Genomic DNA, 22,852 nt, shown 5'->3' with positions numbered 1-22,852 from the left:
GTAGTGCTCTGTCCCAGCACGGAAACCCTCTCCGTAGTAGGCATGGAGGAGCGGGAGGGTCACAAATTTTACCAAACTTTTTTTTCCCCTAAACAGCACTCGTCTGAATTTTCAAGTCTATCCCAAGCGCTGCCCCCCTCCTTGGGCAGCCCCTCCTGCCGACGCCCACGCACCGACGCTGTGGCGCGGCAGCAGGGGGTGAGAAGGGGCCACTCGGGGCTCTCGGCCTCCCCCCGCGCCCCACGGGGCCGCCCCCGGGGCGGGGCCGCCGTTCTCAAAGCCGCCGGCGGCGCGGCGGGCGGGCGGCAGTGCTTGCGCGGGGTCTGCGCGGCTTTTGCGCGGGGCAGCGCGGGCCGTGCCGTCGGCTGCAGGACCATGGAGAGCGGCGCGGCGCGGCGTCTGGACGCGGCCGCCTTCCTGGGCGCCTGGCGCCGCTTCGACGCCGACGGCAAGTGGGAGCGGGGGGCGGGGGGCGCGGGGAGAGCGCTGCCCGGTGGGAGCATGTGCGGGTGGGTTCTCCGTGAGTGCGGACGGGGTTCTGCGGGTGTTTCGGCACTTTCTTCTTTCTCCCCGTCGTTCCCAAACTTTGAGTCTGAAATGCCTTTCCCATTCCTTGAGTTCCCCCTGCCCACCGCCCTACATAGCAAATAGCAGTAAGGGTGTTTGCATTATGGGCTGCCAGAGCAGGTGGGCAGGGCCCCTGCAGTAACGCCCATCCTTGATGTCCTGCTTGCGTTTAGACAACGGCTACATCGAAGGGAAGGAGCTTGACAACTTTTTCCATCATCTGCTGGAGAAACTGAGGCCAGATGTAAGTACCTCTGTACACAGAGTCCTACTTAAAAGGTTGTTATGGTGGAAATATTTGTATTTATTGCTTCCCTATCAGTGCCTGATGGCAGAGCTCTTAGCAACCAGGTGTGTGAGGCAGGTGTGGCAACAAGTGTGATTGCACCAGCTGCTCCAACATTTGGTGCCAATCTGACATCTGCTGTTGCTTGTGAGATCATTAATTTGAAATAACGCTTGGGAGAATATTTCTTGGGAGAATGTTACTGAAAGTGGCCCTGTAAGAGTTGATGGTGTTGTTCATAAGGTCAACACACAGCTCTTGAGTTTCTAGTTTTCTCCCCTGGTTTTCACTCTGCGGCCCACAGCCAGCTGGTGAAGAGGAAAGGAAGAAGCATCTTCCATAGGGAAAGAAAGGATGTGCCAAAAAAAAAAAACAAAAAGCAAACAGGTGAAACAATTCCCTTAACCAAAGAGTGATCAGTAAAAGGGGAAGGATGGTTAATAAAAAGTATAAATGCATGAGCATCACATGCAAAATCAAAGTTGCAGTCATGAAGTGATTAGGATCCTTGGATCTCTGGGAGAACCATAAAAAACATTCTGTAAATCACTTTTTCAAGTAAGTTTTTGATTATTTTGCAAGTAAATTTGAAATGAAATATTGGCAATTTCTGTCAAAATGTTTCCCTGGAGCATGGATGGTTACATGAAGAGCTAAGCACATAAGAGCAGTTTAAAGAAAATCAAGTAAGATTCCAACATAAGCATCAAGAATCACTAGGGACACAGAAAGGCTGCTCTGGAGAGAAATGGGCAAATAATGATAGGGAAGTGGGGTATAGTTTTAAAGCAAAATGAGAGATTTAGGTTAGATGTTAGGCAGCAATTCTTTACTTGGAGTGCAGTGAGGTGCTGGCACAGCTGCCCAGAGAAGCTGTGGTGCCACATCCCTGGAGGCGCTCAAGGCCAGGTTGGATGGGCAGCTGAGCTGCTGGGGGGCAGTTCCAATCCGCCCTGCCCATGGCGGGGGGGTTGGAACTGGGTGATCTTCAAGGTCCCTTCCAACCCATGCCATTCTGTGATTCTATGAAAAGCGGAAAGCTTGTACTGCATTTGGACAGGAATGTCAGACTGTGGGCAGAGGTGCAGAGAAATCTCCATCCCTGCTCAATTCCACAGCCACTCTTCTCTTGCCCATCCCATGTGGGATTTTGCAGCAGCCTCACCCCAGCTGGATGCAAAGACGGCACCTTAGAGCAGTTTTTGTAGCCCTGTTACTATCAGCATGAACTTGTTATACTGTGCTAGGTGTCGGTGCATGGATATCCACAGCATGGGGCTACACTCTTAACAACATGTCCTGAACTTATATACACAGTTCTTAATAAAACTGTGCCACCAACTTCCAATATAAGCCACGCTCGGATAACTCCAGCCCAAACCAGCACACTCAAACCTTGCACCTTGCTTGTTTCTTCTGTCTGGGTTTGCCCATAAAGGGTAAAATCTTAACACAACAGGACTGAAGAAACAATCAGCCCTTGGAGACTGGCAGCACCGGAGCAGCCTGCTCCCTGTGTGTGAGACCACCTGCAGTGCTGGGCAGAGCAAAATTCCCTGTCCTATTTATACAGAGCGTCCGTGCAACAGTTCAGGTGGGGTGAAGGTACTCTTTGCAGTGCTTTTCACCCTGCACAGCAGGATAATGGCATTTGTGATGCAAGAAGGGAGCTGGCACTGAGCACCGCTGGCTCCAGTTCTCCCTTTGACACTTGTTTCTTCTCTGGGCTCCTGACATGTCTGTACAACAATGTGTGCTGGCGGGACTTCCAGATGTGTCTCAAGAATTAATTAGTGGCTGCGTCTGAAGTGCTCGACGAGTGATAAATAACGCTATCAGCCCTGGAAGTTGTCTCTGAATAGCAAATGGTCTCATAATTACATTTTTCCAGCCTGCACTCCCTAAGCTGTTATTTCAGTTAATGACCACTGTAGTCCTTCAGCTCTGTTTTTCTTTCCAGCAGCTCAGCAGCATCCCCAGCTGACTCTGAATGCCAGGGGATGGGATGGGAGCAGCTGGGCAAACAAAGCACAGCGGGGCTACTGCAAACTGGGAGTCAGATTTCATAGGGATGGAAACGTGGAACGCCATCCAGTGGGGGACGCTGAGGCAATGCCTCTGCAGGGAAACGGCAGGGGAAGGGATAACGTTGAGGTAGATCTGAGTTGTGCCAATGCTTTTCAACTTTATTATAAACGGACCCAGATCCCAGGTGCTGCTTTCTGACTCTCGTCCCCCAGCAAAGGGCAGTTCTAAGAAAACGAGTTTGTTTTTCAGGGATGCCTTGCATATACAGAAGGCTTCAGTGAAATACAGTGGATTTATGATGCTGGTGGGCTGCGGTTGCTGTCACTTCCCCATCAGCTGCAGGGACTTCTGTGAAGAAATGGGCTGATAGTATGGTGTATATGGGGCAGCACCAGGGCAATTCAGCCCAACACCACACAATGTTGTGAGTTGCTGCCATCCTACATCTTCAGTGGTTATCACTGCCATGACTTCTCTCCGACCACTGTGCTCTTATTTGTTCATAAACTTCTTTCTTTTACATTATGAACATCTTTCCATCTGTAAACCTGTTACGCTGCAGTGAAAATTTAGGTTTCTTTCAACACTGAATTTGTTTTCTTGGAGCAGAAAATACTGCCTCTCTATTCCTCTCTTGCATCGCTATATACCTTTCTTCAGACAGGCTATTTGGGATCTTCCTTGCTCGCTCTTTACTTTTAGCGAAGCTCTATCTATATTCTGGTAGTAATTAAACAAGAAGAGGTTTCTAAATGAAAAGCTGTAAAGTCTGGATTGGTTTTTCACTGAAAATTTCTGCAAAATCAGTGATATCTGTGCAGAGACGAAAGGAATTGTACATTACCATTGCTCTTGCAGCATTCTTTTACAGAAAGACATTTCACTTAGTTTAAATTCAAGTAAAAATAGGCAGAGATTTGGGAACAGCAGCCATTCTGACGAAAGTTTGTTGCCCTCCCCCAGCTGTATGTGTGTCAGAGGCCATGTGTGAAAATCTTTGAAGTGCAAATGTGTTTGGGTAAGACAGGTATTAGCTTCGCTGCAATCCCCCCTCCCTCAAACCACCTGGGTGGTTATGGCTGGAGGGACTGCAGTTAATCTCCAGGAGCTCAGCTGAAAAGCCGTAAAGGATTTGCCTTTGATTTCTGCTTCCAAGGAAGATGAGCTACCTCTCTCTTGCATTCCAGCCTTGCCTCACGCAGTGTGCTGTCTGTCTAAATTATGTCTTTAGCTTGATGGTCAGACAATATGGTCAGGAATGCAACAGGTAGGTGCTCAAAGTTCAGTCACCAAAGTGTTGGCCAAAGCAGGCTGCCGCTGTGCTGTACCACTGTGCTGCACCACCCACCCAAGAGAGCCAGGGCTGCAGGCCAGGTCCCTGGTGACCAGTGGGAGCAGAAAGACTCCTAGCAAAAAGCATTTGTCTTTCATCCTGCTCCAGGCTACATCAGAAATCTCAACCCTGAGTCAATTCTGCTAATTGCCCAAATGCATTCATTTCTGTAGGTGTGGCTTTTGTCAGCCCTGGTTATCCTGACCCACTCCCTTTCCAGTAGCTGATCGTTAAGGCAGAGCACTGCAAGCGCTGGTAGTGCCTATAATGGGAAGCTCAACACACCTACAGGCAAAAGGGGCATGTTTTCATTGCCCAAAGGCATGTCAAAAACCACTCAGCCTCGTGGAAGGGCAGAACAAAGAAGGCACCCAAAGCCTAACCACAGTAACATGATGGCATGGGGAAGGGCTACAATGGCCTTAGTTCAGCACTGGTGTCCTCTGTGTGAAAAAAAGTATTTCCCACATATGTGCTGGTGAGAGCTAAAACAAACTAAATGATTTTAAAAGCAAGGGATGACTGTATAGGGGTTTGTTTACTGTAGTGTACAAGACTGTGGTAAACCCAAACCAAAGCACGGAGCCAAACCCTCCAGCAGCAGCTCTGCAGTTCAGTGGGCAGGGCTGGCCAAGGAGCTGCTGGGAAAGCCCATGTCTGTGTGGGCACAGTGGCCCCATGGGCAGCATGGATGGAAGGAAAGTATTCTTTGAGGTACATTTTAATGCTACCAGATTTAAAGAACAAATATTTGGCCAAAAAAAAAGTTCACCTTGTGAAATTGAAGTGTGTGTTTCTGGTGTCATCTGGTCTTTGGTGCTCTCCCTTTGTCACTGTCTGGCTTTTGGCATGGTACTAATTGTCAGGCATTCTTGGCAGATGTAATTTGTTTTCATTGATCTTGTAGGAACTCAATATCTCTAAGACCTTTCTCACTTACTTCTATCAAACTGGGCTGAAACACTGTTAAGAGAAAAGTGTGTTCAAGCCGGCGTTTTCAGATACGCTTCATTTTGTTTTCAAGAAACAGGCTATAACAGTCACATTTCTTCTTGCTCATTACACCATTATCAATATGGTGTCTGGATCCCAAAAATCACATCAAGGAGGAGAAAATAATCAATGTATGGCAAGGCTGCTTTGCTCAGCAGGGATGAAATGAGACTTTCACTTTCATCAGGTGGTGAAGTCTCTGCAGTGCTCCATACATTTGCTTTTTTTTCCCCTGAAACAGATGACTCCTAGCTGTATTTTCATCAAGAAAAGCTGCTGCCTAGCACATGGATCCCCGAAGGAGCAAAAATTTAATCAGAAATAGTGGGGCAAGATTACAGCAGTGTGTAAGGAATAGGTTAATGAAGAAGGCAGATTACAGACGGGTTTCCAAGAACTCATAACCAACCATGACCAAGACATTAAATACTGCATAGATTAGAAAAACCAAACATGCTCTTTCCTTTATTACAATCAGGATTAAAAACCAAATTACCTTTGTGATGGAAAATATTTCTAACAGGTTTCCACAAAAGCAAAGATGAATACTGGACTTGGAAAGGAGAAAGCAGAAAATTCATTCGTTACAGCAACTTGAATTACAGAAGCTTTTCTCTGCAAAACTCTGTGGAAGAGCATCCATAGTAAGAAATTTACTGCTTGACCCTGAGATACCTATGAGCAAAGTCACAGCACCTCCAGAAAATTATGGGGGTGTATGCAGAGGGAAAATCAGGAACTACAGCTTGCATCCTGTGAAAAGTCTCTCCACAAATGCAACAGCATTTGCTTGAATTTTCACATTTTATCTTACTGCTAAAAAGTTTGCAAGATCTTAGTCCAAGCAGTGAACACTTCTGAAGGAGGGAGGGAGGCTTAAAATGGAGTTGCTGCTTGAGACACACAGTGTGGTCCAGGAAAGGTCCGTGCTCAGTGACAGCACAGCTGCTTCTCAGAGCAGAATGGTGTGCTCATGGCTGGATTCTTTCCTTATACATAACCTTATAATCCTTAGAGGACTGAATAAATAGAGTATGAGCCTGAAGCATGTGCAACTAGAATGTGTTTGGCTGGCTCGCTGGCTGACAGGCAGGCAGGAAGGAAGGAAGGAAGGAAGGAAGGAAGGAAGGAAGGAAGGAAGGAAGGGGGATAATTTTGCCTTGAATGTGTATCTTGGGAAAACTAGTTTGTGCAGCATCTTTTACGACACTTTCTCTCTTTGAAGGTAAAATTTCTTAGCAGTTGTCACTAGCTTTTGTGTTTCATAAGTGATATGTTTATGTACAGAGATAGACTGTCCAATAAGAAAACTCTAGTGTGACCCCTTGGAGCTGCTTTTATACATTCCAGCTTTATGGATTTCACTTACTATATCCCATAGCTTGAATCAGTTAAAGAATCACAGAATCACAGAATGGCCAGGGTTGGAAGGGACCTCAAGGATCATGAATCTCCAACCTCCCTGCCACATGCAGGGCAAGAAGAAAAGAAGAAAACAAGGCAGTCTTATTCTCTTGCAGAGTGCTATGTTTCTGACAATGCAAGGTCAAATGAAGTAGTGGTTAAAAGCTGACACAAAGTTGAGCATTTAACAAATGACTAGTTGGACCTCTGCAGCACATTTTCCCAAATATTAGCTCTGATTATAGTTTCAGAAATAACTTGACCTAATAGGCCTGGAGGAGGATAATTTCAGAGTACTTTGCAAGTCTGTTGAAGTCAGCAACTGGTAGGTTTGCCTAATGCCTGCGAGGCATCTGGTAGTGTCAAGGTACGGTCAGAAGGCAATTTAACTGGCATAAGAGCAAGTGATAATGTTGAGGGGATGGTCCTCAGGGGGGGGCACCTGCCCTGCTGTGCTGCACCTCAAGGATGCACCCAGGGGATGCAGCCAACAAAGAGCCTCCTGGGTGCCCCTGTCCTCCCATTCTCACACCTAGATCCCCATCGTCCCATCATCTGACACATCCTGTAGAGGGTGACAGGGGTTCACTTGCTCTAAGCAAAGCCCACTCACAGTCACTCAGACTTGACACTTATAAATCAAACTCCTTCTCCCCTAATTTCAGCATAGGATCCTCCGCTTGGACCGTGCTATTTATGGTTTGTATTATACCGTGCTACGAAAGATTTTTGTGTAAGCCCATAATAACTGCAAGCAGGCAAGTGCTCACAAGTTCTGAATCTGCTCTGAAGTAAGGTGAAGGCAAATAAAACTATAATGCTATCTGACTCTCCTTTTATCTGTAAATAACTTTTTTTTTTTTTTCCTGTTACTACTAGCAGCAAATTAAGGCTTTTGGAAAATATCAGTCACTTCTAAACTTGTGGGAGAATCTGGCTACAAAGTTCAGACAAAGACAGGCTTTAGTTTAATGACATTAATCAGAAGATGTGATGTCTCACTTCCTTTTTGATTACCTCATCTATGACATCCTGGTGTGTTCTTAGAGCCCAGTGTGTGAATGCTCTGCAGCCAGAATGTTCAGGAGCAGCTGGGAATAGTGTTTGCACCTGGCTTCTATTGAATATGGGCATGGTCAGGAAGTTTCTGGGGCATGAGGAACACCCAGATCTCATGTTTTTCAAACACCATTGAGCAATGACAATGGGCAGCATCAGAACTGCTATGATACAAACTCAAGCAAAACTTGACTCCAGTGATGCAGTACCCAGTGTGAACAGTCGGTTAAAGAAGGAGGCATCACTGAAATATTTTAGTCTCCAGACACTGCTCTTTCAACCAATAGCTCAGTTGCCACAAAGTTATGCATAGACATTACTTACTATCACAAGTTCATCTAAGACAATGCATCTGTGGTCCTTTAGAAGCATAAGCATTAGCCCTTGGCTATAAGGATGCTGTTTTTCTGGTGGTTATCTGTGAGGCAAACTTCCTCTGGGCACTCTCATACTGCCCTTAGCAATGTTCTTGCATGTGCTATTTTCCCATTGGCAGGACCCCATCACAGAAGAAAAAGTTCAGAGGATGAAGGAGCAGTTCATGTCTGCCTATGATGTCACCACAGATGGCCGCTTGCAAATCCAAGAGGTATCTTCCCCCAACCCAGTTGTTGTTTGTTTGTTTGTTTGTTTTTTCAGATAGAAGGAGGATGGGGACCTAAAGCAGACTTGGCAGATATGGGAGATATGAGAATCTGGGGGGGGAGGAGGTGTAGTCATGGAGTACTGCATTCACCAGATCTCTTGGTCTGGTCTTCATTCCACAGCAACTACATGACAAGCTGGTATTTCCCATGTGTGTCTGCAGCCATCCAAGCTCCCCTTCCCTTCCCTTCCCTTCCCTTCCCTTCCCTTCCCTTCCCTTCCCTTCCCTTCCCTTCGTTTCAGCTTACAGATATGATTTTGGGGTTGGTATGTGTGTTTTTCAGCTTGCAAATATGATCTTGCCAGATGATGAAAACTTCCTACTGCTCTTCCGACGGGAGACTCCCTTGGACAACAGTGTGGAGTTCATGCGGGTCTGTTTTTCTGCCTTCCTCATTCCCTTGCACACCAATTGCCCCAACCTTTTCTGTAGCACCTGTTCTGTATCACTGATAAATCCAGTCCTGATAAATCCAAAGCTCTGCACCCAGTACAGTGCAGACCAGGAGGGCTGACCAGCCACCATTTAAGCGCAGTCCTGAGCTGATGAGTTAGCCTGGGCTGTGAAGGCACACAGACACATCCCTGCCCTATTCAGGGACACTGAGAAATTCACCTTTGGCAGGATGGGCACAGGGACAGTTGTAAAATGTATAATGCAAAACTCCTTTTTTTCTCTGCAAGTTGCTTCAGATGAAAGTTTTGGCTTTTTGTAAGACTATTTGCAGTTCTTATTTCACATCCAAGCTCAGGGCTTCTGCAGATCAATGGCCAGCTGCATACTGGCCTGGACTCAGGGCAGTAACCACTTTGAGAAATTGCATGTACAAATTAGGTAAGAAATGTGGCCCAGTTTCTCAGTCTTTTCTTCCTTTTATAGAATGCATGTCTACATTAAATATGCGATCGCAGCATGTCACGCATACAGCACCCAAATTAGAGTAATTGCTATTGTGTGGAAAGTTTATTTTGTTTTGTCCACAATTAATCAAATGCTGGGTAACAGAACAGCTAGCTCATTAGGGAGGTTCTGATTCAGATCTTTATGATTTATCTCCTGTGTGAGTGATTACTGGCAACATGTAAGGTCATATCAATCTATCCCCATCCAGATCTGGCGCAGTTACGATGCTGATAGCAGTGGATTTATTTCAGCTGGAGAACTCAAAGTAAGTTGCTCTAACCAGTGTCTTTGAGTTTGATCTACAGCTCACAGATGTCAACAGGAGCCTATTCATCGCCTTTAACAATCTGCTGCCTTTCTGTGTGATGACAAATGGCACATTAAGCTCATTCACGGCCAGTTTAAGGGCTGGGCACCCTCCAGCCTTCTGGCATAGCTGCAGGGACAACAGTGGGTGAGAGGAAGATCTGCCATCCCTCCTGCTGTTTCACTGCCCCATTGCCCTGCCTATTTTGATCTGAGATCAGTTAGCAGACACTGTGGGAGTTAGCTCTTGTGTATTTTGTGGCTGAACTATTCCATTACAACTGATTCCAGTATGCTCACTTAGGGACAGTTTGATTATTTTCTGATTTATTTGCAAAAATATTTTGCAGTATGAACTTCAGGGGAAATTGAAGGCCTGAGTACTAATTGGGAATGTGAAATTAGATTCATGTGACTGCTGAATTTGAGTCTATTTTCTTACTGTTTCTTCTTGAATTTCTCTAAGTAATTAATATTTGACTCTTTCCTGGTTACAGGATTTCTTGCGAGATCTCTTCTTGCAGCATAACAAGGTGGTTACTGATGCAAAGTTGGAAGAGTATACTGATACAATGGTAAGCAAAGAGAGCAATAATATTGTTTAGGTTATAATACTGCCTAAAAGCATCCCTCAGGGTCTCAGTATTTGATGCCATAGGGGTCCTCTCAAAAGGTGTTTCTTTTCCGAGAGTTCCCCGTGGGAAGCTAGACAGCACACAGCTACTACTTTGCACTGTACTGGATTAGCTGTGAACAACATTTCAGGTTTGAGTTGAAGTGTTTATTATGAGAAAGCAACCTGACTTTGTGCCACAGCAAACTGAGCCCTAAACCTATTCAAATCAATAGGTGAGGTGTATTCTTCTTCAGCCTCAGCCAGGGCTCCATCCAGCTTCCTCCCTTGTTCCCTCTAAGCAAATCCTTTTGCTCCTCAGAAATGCTGGCATCTTTCACTTTTTCTCTGCAAAATATGGAGAGCCCTGCTAGCTCCCTGAAAGGCTGGGAATCTCAATGCTCACAGGCTTTGATTCTTCCCCTGCCTTCTCACAATGAAGCTTTTATCCTGCAATCATCAGCAACATAATATTTGGCATAAGTTTAGCATCAGTCAGTCACCTGGGTTTCAGAACAACTTATTGTGTCTAACCATCTGAAAACAAGAAAGGAAAAAAAAAAAAAGCCCATTTCTGATGTTGTTATCAAGGCTATCATTTCACTTCCACCAGGAGACATCTATCGTTGCAATTTTCTAAATGATTTTCAGATGGAACTGTCTTGCTTCTTGGCACAAAATCTGTGTTTTCACCTATAGTAGAGCTTGGTATGCAAGCAAATGAGGAGCTGCCCATGTATTTTGCAATACCATGTTATGTATGCATGTAGCATCTGTGACTAAAAATGTCACTCTTTAGAGCAAAGCAAGAAGCTGTACCTAATGGTGTACAAAAGCGTGTGCATCTTTTCATGTTTATAGGACAGTTAAGAGAGAGGAAAGCTTTCTACAGAAGTTATTTTCCATCTGGAAGAGCTTGAAAAACAATAAAAACCCAGAAGCTGCAGCCAGAACAAAACCTTTCCAGCAGAGTTTGCAGGTAGCAAACAGCTTTTAGGCTGCCCCATTAAGATTCCCTTAGCCAGTAGCTCTTCTCTGACCTGGTGCTGCTGGGGAACACGCAGTCTGAAGCTTGTAGATATTATGCAGATAATTTCATCCAATTTCTTCCCTTTCCGATAATTTCTCAAAAAGGATCTATGATTTCTGCCACCCCAGTGCAGCTAGATAAAATGTGGTTGGAAAGAAATGTGGTGTGGTAATGCAGCACAGGGCTGACAGCCAGGAGGTCTGGTTTCTATTCTCCTGGTTTTTACTGATTGGCTTTGTGTTTTTGAAGAGGCAGTTTAGCCACTATGCTGCAAGTTCTGATCTGGGAAAGGAATGATTCCTATATCTGGGGTAATCTGTGACCTAAAATGCAAATCTGGCCCATGGGGATAGAAGTTTGCAAAGCCATAATGCCAAAAGGATCACAGAAAATAGTGGAAAATGAGAATAATAGAATCATTAAATATCCCAAGTTGGATGGGACTCATAAAGTTCATCAAGTCCAACTCCTGGCTCCTCACGGGACCATCAAAAATTGGATCATATGTCTGAGAGTGGTGTCCACATACTTCTTGAACTCTGGCCCTTGGGGTCATGCCCAATGCCCTGGGGGACTTGTTTCATGCCCACCACCCTGTGGTGAAGAACATTTTTCCGATCTGACCCACTCCCATCACAGCTCCATGCTGTTCCCTCAAGTCCTGTAGCAGATTATTTATTTTTCTTTGTGATTTTTTGGTATAAAGGCAAGATCAGGGATGCTTACAAACACACCTGATCCCAAGCACTAAGGTGGAATGTGAAATCATCACATCAGGTGTTGCAGTATCCTGTACTAAAATGGAGGATATGCATTCTGTGCATCACGGCGAAGAGCTCCCACATGGACAGCACCTATATAGAAGTGGACACAGATTGCATGGGAATTTGCCTGAAGCAGTAGTGCAAAATTGCAAGGAGGAAAGAAAAATGCACTCTTATGTTTTATCTGCCCATTAAAAAGGGGAAAAACAGAAAAAAAGGAAAAAGTGACTTGAGCTACCAAGATTAAAGGTGTGATGCCAAGGTCCAGAGCAGTGGGACACCCCTGCTTTCTCTTCCTGCTTTCCATATGGAGCAAGGAAGTCCTGGTGGGTCTCTGCCGCCATCCCAACTGCCTGGGAAAACAGGGTGAGTGCAACCATGAGATACTTTGATGCAAAGCAGGGGCTTTATATTTTTACAGGCTTTTACAGGCTCTCTATTGCTTTTTTAGCAACCAGCAACACTCACTCCTTTACTGCAGAACGGAAATAGTTCTATTTCTTTCTCCCATATCTTTGTTTCCACCCTTATTTAGAGCGCAAAGTCTTCTGAACATGGACCTTTTTCTGCTTTGCACTGCTTCAGGGTCTCTGATAGTGGCCCAGCCATCCTGCTCAGGGCTTTCACATGCCTCTGTAATAACATTTGGTCCAAAGAAGCTGTGTCCCAAGGAGCTGTAATCCCATCTGTCTCCACAGGCATTTACAAATCTCTGCTCTCTTCTTTGTGCACTCCATCTTAAGTAGATACTGATACACCAAGTGGGCCCTAGAGCTTTTTGGAGACAGGGATAAAGGGGAAAAGACACAAACAATCATCTTAAAGAAGATAGCCCAGGCATGAAAGAATGAAATTTTACAATTCTTTGCTGGATATTTGCAGCTTTAGCTTGTGGGAGGTAAATGGCCAGGGAATGTCAACTACATCCAGTTTGCTTATGCTGTTATGAATGATCATCTAGTATGCAAAATAAATCAATCAACTTATAAATAACAGCTGAGATATCTGGAAAGAGGGATGCAGCTTTCCTTTGGAAGTATTGCTTCTTTCTGTTCCTTTGAAGAGCCAGAATCACCAAGAACGGCTCAAAGAAGTGCCCTCCTTTCCCTGATCTGGGTTAAACACAGCACAGCAAATACCTGAACAGGTGTGATATACACACACTCTCTCATACATATTTATAATTTTATATCATCTTAAATATTTTATATATATTTACATATTCCTATGTATAAATACATCTCTCAACCCTTCATTTTCAGCTGTTTCAAGTGAGACAGAGGAGAAACCAGAAAAACTGAGATAGTTTTCTGCTCTGCTTTACTATTACTTGAGGCCCTTTCACACTTTTAACATACGTATATTGGTTGACTGCAGAAAGGAACATCATTTTATTGAATTGCTTAGAAGCTATTTGTATGCAGGCTATTCTGTTTCCTTATGACCTTTACATCCTTTTTTCAGAGAACACTGATTTAGATTGAGGATGGATGAGTCATGAACCATTGGGAAGAAATGAGGTAGGGAATGTGTTGGAATTGCACAGTCCCCATGAGTTTGTTAAATCAAATCTGTAGCATCCTTCAAGTCCCTGGGGAAAGTTGTGAGAAAAGAACATTTGAGTGCTCAAGACTCTTGATGAGGGAATTAAAGCAGCAGTTCTGTGCTGTGGAAGCCCCTTTGCAGGATTTGTGTTAGCTTTTGTGCCTATATGTACATATGTTTGTATTAGCAGTAATAAAGAGTGCACTAATATTTACACTCATGTGCTTGCATGAGAAGATAGCGATGTGATGTTCTGAATTCTTGAAAGTAGTTTGTGTGTGTTTGTCTTCTTCTAGAAGAGAAAAACCACAGGCTTCTAGACTGAGAGCTGTGGGCAGGGAGCAGATGCTCAGAGGCAGAAACAGATCCTTATACTGCTCTAAGCTCCTCTGAGCAATGAGAAGATGTCCCAGAGGTACAGTACTGTGGGAGACAAATTGGGCATAGTTGAAAGTGGGGTGTAGTTTTTAAGAGCCTGATGAGAACGTACTTCCTTCTTAAAGCAACACAAAATGGAGAAATGAAAAGTTGTCCCATTACTGCTTCATCACAAAAAGAAAAAAAGTGGATGGAGGGATCACAGTAGCACTAACAACTTTTCCCATGATCCTGGGGAAGTTTCTGTAGATGAATATCCAGCTCATCCTTGCATTTGCCAGGATTTTGTCATGAGTGACAGCTTCTATACGTGTATGCACACAGCTGTGTACTTCAGCACGGTGTTGTATATGCCTGAGTCTAAAAAAGATGTCACCATAATTTCTGATGAAGTTTAGTATTGATCTCTTGTCTTCTGCAGTAACAAAATTCTCACTCAGCTCTTGCATTTATTACTGCCTTGTTCACAGAACCACTGATGGTTCATAGCTTCTCATATAGCAGCATGCTACTTCTGGCTTGTAATCTCAATATCTGCAAGATACCTGCAGGGAAAGCTCAATTCTGAGGCACCCTTCAGCAAATTATGTTGTATATACCACTGTAACTGTCACTCATAGAACATCAGTACTCTCTTTTTGTATTGGTAATATTGGACTGGGCAAAATAAGCTCCTTTAATTTGAGAATTATTATATTTTAGCAAAATGCATAAGATAAAAACCATAAAGTAGAATACTCTCCCCACCACAAACTGAATTTCTAGGGAAACAGTCATGTAAGTGTGGTGAATAGTAATACAGTAAATGTTGGTCATGAAATACAGCCTTTGATGGAAATTAGTATATGAATATGGCTGAAGATGAATCTTTTCCCCAGGGAAGCCAATAGAGCAGTCTTCCCAGCTGTAACACTGTCATGGTTTAACTGTGCTTATCAGCAGAATTTCTGGGCATGGAGCTGCATATCTTGAGCAGTTACTGACCTCACATATGAACTGCAGCTGGCTATGTGAGGGCTCTTGGTCTTCTCAGTATGAAGGGAACAGGCTTACTTCTCCCTGAAAGGTGATCTGCATCCATAGGAATTAATCGTGCTCTACCTTTGTTTTGTATTGAATGAAGAGGGGAGGTTTATATTGGATGTAAGGAAGACTTTTTTTACAATAATGGTGGTGAGGCACTGGTACATGTTGCACAGAAAGGTGGTGGAAGCCCCATCCCTGGAGATACTCAAGGTCAGGCTGGATGGGACTCTGAGTAACCTCATCTACATTACAGGGGAGTTGGACTAGATGACCCCTAAGGGTCCCTTCCAACTGAAATAACTATAATTCTATGACTGTTGCTGATTTTGTGACTGCAGGCTGTCCTCTCTGCAAGGACAATGCTAGAGGCTCAGAGTGGGTATTTCTTTGGCTGTGAATGTCAGTCTGTCTGTCTCTGCTCTTTGCCAATGCATGTGTACTTACATAGAGGAAATACAGATGATCTAGCTCCTTATCACCATATTGGCAAAGTGTATCCATATTAACAATTTTTTTTACAACCACCAAAGGAATAGTACCATAGAAAGAAATCTTTGTTACAGTGATAGCCTAAACGGAGCATGTTGTGCTTCTGAACATGCTCTGATCAAACTTTCTGAAGCTGTATAAATACAATAGTGGAATGTGGCCCAAGACGGGTAGTTTATAGGTGAGCTCTTTGTACATCCCTTCTCCTGGTAGTGGTCAATGCGGGCCTCCCTCCCAGGCAGATACTTGAGGATGCCATGCCCCTAGGAGACCACATCTACAGTTCTGCATGGGCACTGCAACCATCAGCCCTCCTAAACCCATCCACCACCATGAGAGCCACCCTCTCTGAGAGCTTTCTCATGGCCCTGGATCACTGTGATTCCTCTCACTGATGAAAGGCTGCCTTATTGTGTGTGGTAAGAGGGCTCACACACAGTTCATTTATGCCATGGAGGGAAATCTGGCCCCACATCACTTCTAGACTTAATCCCAGTTGTTCTGTTGTCTTCGGTTTTGCACTGCTCTTGCTGTGACATAAGCCAGCAGAAGCAGAAAATTGCATTTCAGCTCAAACTTCACTTCTAAAGAACAGAACTCATGGAACACAGGTTCTGGCTTTCAAAAATCCCTGCAAATAACAGTTTGTTCTTTTAGGCACCAAAGGACCCTTAGAAATCCCACACTAAATGACTTGCCTAGGTTACACAGGCGCTATAACCTGGGGGGCAGAGAACAGAGCTTCTGTACCGAGGGTAAATTGCTGGCCACAGAGCCTTCAGGGCTCTGCAAGAGCCTGCTGGCCCCAGCAAAAGGGGACAAATGCAATCTTCCACTTGGCCTGTGTCACTGTTATATCCCCTCAGTACCTGCTGTACTCCTCAGCTATATTAGTTATAGCTGACATCATATAGGTAGTCGAGATATGTTGTGAGAGCAGCTGGGTAGGCAGGAAACAACTCTATGTTCCCTCCAGGGATGACACACTTCATTACACATCAGAGAAGGGACAGGAAAGCATTTAGAAGCAGGCCCTAGTAATTCTGCTGATCACAGACCTATTTATTTTGCTTATTTACTTTTCTCCTTATCTCTGTCACAGAAAATAATTTCAATTTATAATCTTACAGGGCTCTTCGAAGCATGTTTGTCATATCTTGGTGTTTCAGTGGCCTTCTTTACAACACCTGATTGAGAAAGCAGAGATATTTCCTTTGCTTAATTCAAAGCCTATGGCAGTTTTGAGTTTGCACTTTTAGTGCACACTGTAACAACTCTTGTTTTGCAAAAACAGTTCTCAGTTATGCTCTGTCTGCCTCAGAGTACACACATTAAATTCAGACAAACAGAAGTAAGACTTCCCTGGTGTGCTCCCATTAAAATGTCAGTGAATTAATTTGTGCAAACACTTTAAAACATTGGCTAGCTTGACAGTAAAACAAATGCATCATTTTATAAAGCATACTGCTGGATGCAACAAAGCTTTTAATAAAATTGTGTGCTATTTAAACATGCCAGACCTTATCCTTAACCACATTGAGATGTTTCATATCAGCCTGGCAGCATAAATATACCTTCCAAGAGAGTAAACTGAAAATCCATCAAGTTTAACATATCAAGATGGTGTGTAAAGGCAAAAGTTTAAATTAGAAACAATCTCATAACAATTTCAAATGTCTTCTTCTCCCATTATGTATGTCTCATCATATGGGATGGGAACCCTCTGTCATTCTTTGATCACTTATGTACACAATTAGCAGATCAGATCAAACAATTGTGTGCTTGAAATTTGAAAGCTTAATTAATATACATTTCCCCAGGCTTTTCTATCCCGAGATTGCCAAGTAGTGTGTATGCATGAGCTACAGTTGTCCAAATAATAGGATTAGGTCTATCTTATTAGCTGTGGTACCTGAACTAATTCAGAGAACAGTATTCCATCTTTGCAAGACATTTTCCATCTTTCATGTGGAATTCAAGATGCAAGAATTAACCAAGCATAGCACTTCCTGCAAGACTTTCTTTTCTCTCTGTTGATTGGGATGAGAAATCAAAAAATCACAGAGGTTTGAATTTGTTTCCTCCATGATACTTTTTGCAGGAAAAAAAAAGAAAAAAAAAACAACAGAATTTGAAAATGCAAAGATTTTCTCTTGATATTGCAGAAGCAGAGCTGAATGACAGAGGTCAGAGAGGGGAGCTGATATAAGTGGATGTAGTAAACCACTGAAAGTATAATGTTAAGCTCAAAGATAGAGCAAAATTGACTGTGGATGTTTCTTTTCATTAAACATTCCACTGAGGAATGTATTACCTTTACAGTTAAATTTGTTTTAATGAGATCTGCACTGCTGCTGGAAAATAGTGAAGGGTTCAGAAATTAAAGCTATCATTGCAAGGACATTTCTCCCCTTTGTGGCACAGCATGAGCAGCTCCAGCTCCTAACCCTGCCTTCAGTCTTGTCCTGTTGTGGCCAACATCTGTGTTGACTTCAGGGCATTAGTTTTCCAGTGATGTCAGTATGGAACTTCTGTCATCCATATAAGCTTTACACTTTCTCTCAATGGGAGGAAAAGTGGGCCCATACAGAGTGCTCTTCAAAATTCCCTTCCAGATCTTAGTAGCACAAGTTACAGAAGAATTAATGCAATAAAATCCAGTTGCAGAATCAGCAGCCAGTCAGCAAAGAGCTACTGCAGGCTCAGCACATGTGCCAGAGCACAGGAGAGGGAGAAGGCACAAAAAAAAGGCATCGTGTATACATGTGGGCATCCCAAGGTACAGCAGCTCCCAGCCCTTACCTCTACTTACGCAGAGTGTCAGGCCCCTGTTTCACTGCTGGGCAGTGCTCAAGACGTGCTATGGGTTCATTCATCCTGGAGCTCATGCCAGGTCAGGATGTGTCACAGAATGTTGCTCAGGGACATAATTTAGCAGAGGGTTGTTAGAGTTAGGGTAGTATGGTTAAGTTGTGGCTGGACACAATGATCTTTAAGGTCCTTTCCAACCTGAGTGATTCTATGATTCTATGTCCTCTCCTTATGAGCCTACAGGGTTGGGGACTGGCATCTGCAGTTACATGAATAAGCAAATGAGGTTCATGCAAGCACAATTAATGCATGTTCTTCTACTGAGGATGTGACAAAGAGTGGTACTCCATCTTAGTAAAAAATTGATTTTTTTTCCCCAACTGCACTATAGAATACATTTTTTCAAGAACTTTGATCCTGAAGGCATTAGTTTTTGCAACCCATTAAACTCTTCCCCTGTAACTGACTCTTATTTGTGCATTGCAGAGAAACAATGTACTAAATCTATTAAATGAATAGATAATACCTGGTGTTGAATTACCAAAAAGATCACATTAAGAAAAGGATACAATTCAGGAAAAGATAGCTTTAGCATTCACACAGATCAACCTCTCGATGCCCGAGGCCTGAATCTTCCCAGTCCTGTCACTTTCTTGTGGCAGGCTTTGAGCCAGATATGCAAGCCCACCAGCTCTAGCAGCACCCAGACCTGATCTGAGTGTCTGTCAGGAGGTGAAACTTGCACCTCAGCCACCGGGCAGCCACACTGACAGTCAAAGATAACAACAGAGCTGGGCTGGAAGTGTTTAGAAGCTTCAGTGTTTTTTCCAGGGACAGTGTTTAGGTGCTTAAGTTGTCTGTCAGAGACCTGTCTTCATTGGAACGGTGTCTGGCTGCTTTGCTTCTCAATGCCAGAAAGCCAACACAGAGAGGACGTTGCTGTACACTTGCTTACCAGGTCACAGGGCACAGCAAAATATCTGCCAGCCTCTTTTATATATCTTCTCATCTGCCTATCTATTTCATAGCAACCCTATCTTTTATCTTTTAGATGAAAATCTTTGACAAAAACAAGGATGGACGTCTGGACCTGAATGACCTGGCAAGGTAGGCTTCAATGACATTGATGCAGTTTTTCAGCTCGCAATGACACATCCAGGCAAAGTGATGACTTTCAGCAATAATATCTCTCTGGAGACATGCATCTGAATCCTAAAACAAGTCAGGCTCTCTGATGTAGGCATCCTGGGTCTCTAATGCATGGTTAACACTGTGATATTCTGTGAGGATGTGGCTGAGGAGTCAAGGTGGCACTGCCAGTGTGCTTGGCCATGTCGGCAGGGGAGAATTTGGAGACACAAGAGGAAGATGCTTATAGATGAAAATGGTAGTTTAGTCTCTGCCCCTTTTCTGTCTTTGACAGCTGAAAGTTTTTGGGTTTTTTTGTTGGTTTTTTTTTGGCAATTGGCACTGTATACAGATAGAGTATGCCTGTATATGTAATGTATGTGCAGTCAGGTATGACTTTAATCGCATGGGTTAAACAACTTAAAATACCGGTTTGGGGGATGAGAAGCAGAGGCGCTGCCCTCAGTACTCAGGTCAGTGTTACTTCGTCCTTTCCTTTTCCAATGCTTCATGAAGAAAACAGTGGCAGATTACTATTTCCTGTAACGCAGCACAGCAGCCTTTACAAACTGGGATAGTTCAGAGCAGTACGTATGTAGTTGACGAAGTGGCAAGATCTTAATTTAAATCTCTCTCTTCAGGATTCTGGCCCTCCAGGAAAATTTCCTTCTTCAGTTTAAAATGGATGTAAGTTTTTCTTGATGCATTCCTCCCATTCCTCTCAGATAAGATAACTTACGCTAGAACCTGACTCTATTTTTTTTTCCTTTTTCACTCGCTCTCCCTGCACGCAGGCTTGCAGCACAGAGGAAAGGAGGAGAGATTTTGAGAAAATCTTTGCACACTATGATGTTGTGAGTCCAAGCAACATTCCTTTGTGGTCTCTACATGATTAAATATATGACAATGCCAGAGCTAATGGCCAGAAGTGCTCATGTGAAGGTGGGGACAGAGGTGGGCAATGCTCAGGGACCTCATAACAAAGGATACATTTTCATTTTTTCCACTGCCTTGGCCAGTACTGCTGTATCAGCAATATCTCTGTACAGGAGACACATGGGCTGTAGAGAGCATGGTGCCTCTAGCTGTAGTTCTCCAGCAATTTGGGACTCACATCATCACCCTGAGAAATGAAACCCCTTTCAGAGCTTAACCAAGAGTTATTCTAAATCTGGCCCAGGATGGCCAGGACTGCCCTAGCATTGGTTAGAAAACAGCAGTCTGGTGCCACTTCTGTCATTCCCACAGTGGAGTGGTATGGTGACTAGCAAGCCTCACAAAATAGTGGGAGATATTACTGCCACTTAAGGGGAAGAGACGGTCTGGGATAAGGGATGACAGTGCTATTGGGCTCAGTGAATAGGTGGATGGGTTTTGACTTACTGGAAGGTTTCGATGTTTCTTTCACCTGTCAGAGTAAAACGGGAGCACTTGAAGGCCCAGAAGTGGATGGATTTGTCAAAGACATGATGGAACTGGTCAAGGTATCTGCATGTTTTTTTTCTTTTTATTAATACCCTTTATGTCCAAGAGGAAAGTCCTTATTCTGATAAAAATATGTAAGCAGAGCAAGAGTGGGAACATAGAGTCAAATTTAATTTCAATCACAGACAGAAATGAATGTCATTGCCTCAGAATATTCAGCATAGAGCATTTCACCACATCACAGAAATTCTATCTGACAAATTAATACAACTTGACTCAGCAACTGTATTTAAATCCATTCTGTTTCATACTCCGAGCTGGGCAGATGTTATAGCATCACAAACCACCTGGTCTACCCATACACATACATTTTTTTCCCTAACGATGCAATATTCAGGCTAAAATAGCTAAAAAGTGTTGAGTAAGCTGGAAAAGAGATATATGCCTTTGCCTTTTCATATATTTGAGTGAAAAGCCATGATCAGAGCTGAGAGTCTTCAGCTCCAGCTGACAACAGCATAGACCAAAGTTTCTCAGAGTATCACCATGCCTGAACATCAGGAAGTTCATGCATGGGATCCTTAACGATTGTGATTTTATAAGGCCACAAAGTCAGCTTTAGAGGGAGACACTCCTCAGCATGACTTGGAGTTCATGAGCCAGGAGGTTGAATGGCTGAAACTTCAGCATGGGACTATTCAGTGCTGCCTATGCTACAGAAATCCTCTTCAGCTCACTTCAACCATCTTTCCCTATGATCTTGCCTTCAGGTTGAAAGAACAGCTGTGCAAAGAGTAAAGGGCAACTCATATCTAGGAGGTGGCTCACATGTCAAAGAACTGTTGCTTAAATCCTTAAATTCTGCCTCCTCACTGATGCTATGATTGTAACTTTATTGACATGGATTGGTCATCAGAGATTCTTCTTTATTCTGTTTTGGCTGTGCCAGCATGATCTCATAGTTTATTATGTCATCAAAGAGCTACACAGAAAAATCACTTGATCTCTCTCTGTAGTCAAGAGTACTGTGCCAGTGTGTCACTTACAACAGCAGAGTCCACTTGTTTTGAATTACCTTGAGTTTTCAGATACAGTCCAAGATGCTAATAGTCCAGTTTTTGGCTTCACCCAAGCCTGAGTCATTGTATTTCCCTGTGAAGTGACCCTATGCAAGGCTGCTTATGCTCTCACATCCATTTTGCAGAGTAGACAGAGGCAAAGAGGCCTGGAAAACTTGCCTTTAACATTCATTTGATACACTGAAGGTATTTAAAAGTTGCTGACTAGCTTGCTGACTAGAAAGTTGTAGCTTGTGATGGAAATGGCATATACTCCTTTGTGCAGCAGGTTTGAGAGAGGAAACTGGATGAAGGTGCAGACCCAGAACTAACTGCTGACTATTGCTTGACACAGATCAGAAACTGAGCAACCTGATTAAGGGAACAAACTATCATGCATTTCCTTATAAGACTCACCTAACCATCCCATCCACCTAACCATAACCTTTCTGTTTTTATGGGGCCTCATTTCCACCTTCCTTGTTGCCCTCTTGTGTGAGCTGATGTGGGGTTGAGCCCCTTGGTTGCTCACCCTTTGGGGCATCTCTCTGCCACTCTGTCTGCTGCTTTACAGAGCTGCTGAAACCCAGAGGTGTTTTCCTTTCAGCAATGCATTCTCTTTCTCTTGCAGCCCAGCATCAGTGGGGTGGACCTGGACAAATTCCGTCAGATTCTGCTCAACCATTGTGATGTGAACAGAGATGGGAAAATTCAAAAATCAGAACTGGCCTTGTGTCTAGGGCTTAAAATGAACCCATAGCTGTTGGTGGTGCTTGTGGCTATGTTTCCCATGTGAGGTTTGCCTGCTGCTCCTGGTAGAAGTGTGTCTGTGCTGTGCAAGCAGATGGGTGGTGGGCAGGGGGGGGCATTTGTACGAAGGGGCAGATAGCCTTACCAATGTTTATGAACCTCTTGGATATCTCCAGAAGCTGCCTGGCCATGGACCTGGGCACCCTGCTCTGGGTGGTCCTGCTGGAGCAGGAGTGGGGTCTGTAGAGGTCCCTGCCTGCCTCAGTTATTCTGTGATTCTGTGACTTTGTGAATCTGTGACAAGTGTTGA

At 43.9% G+C, this 22,852-nt stretch overlaps 1 protein-coding gene across 1 annotated transcript; it reads left to right on the top strand.

Moving 5' to 3' along the window:
* The first annotated feature begins 375 nt into the window (after nucleotides 1-375).
* Nucleotides 376-22,638, top strand: SCGN (secretagogin, EF-hand calcium binding protein). Its single transcript, XM_042869980.1, has 11 exons — nucleotides 376-448; nucleotides 741-811; nucleotides 8,167-8,259; nucleotides 8,600-8,689; nucleotides 9,428-9,484; nucleotides 10,023-10,100; nucleotides 19,233-19,288; nucleotides 19,951-19,996; nucleotides 20,104-20,163; nucleotides 20,725-20,793; nucleotides 22,424-22,638. The coding sequence occupies exons 1-11, from the start codon at nucleotides 376-378 to the stop codon at nucleotides 22,550-22,552; spliced, it is 822 nt and encodes a 273-aa protein (XP_042725914.1). The 3' UTR covers nucleotides 22,553-22,638.
* The last annotated feature ends 214 nt before the right edge of the window (nucleotides 22,639-22,852 follow it).

Source organism: Lagopus leucura, unplaced genomic scaffold (assembly GCF_019238085.1).
Source record: "Lagopus leucura isolate 7727_CA_CO unplaced genomic scaffold, USGS_WTPT01 Super-Scaffold_100002, whole genome shotgun sequence".
NCBI classification, from domain to species: Eukaryota; Metazoa; Chordata; class Aves; order Galliformes; family Phasianidae; genus Lagopus; species Lagopus leucura.
Note: the sequence above shows the minus strand (reverse complement) of the source record. Positions and strands in the feature narration are given on the sequence as shown.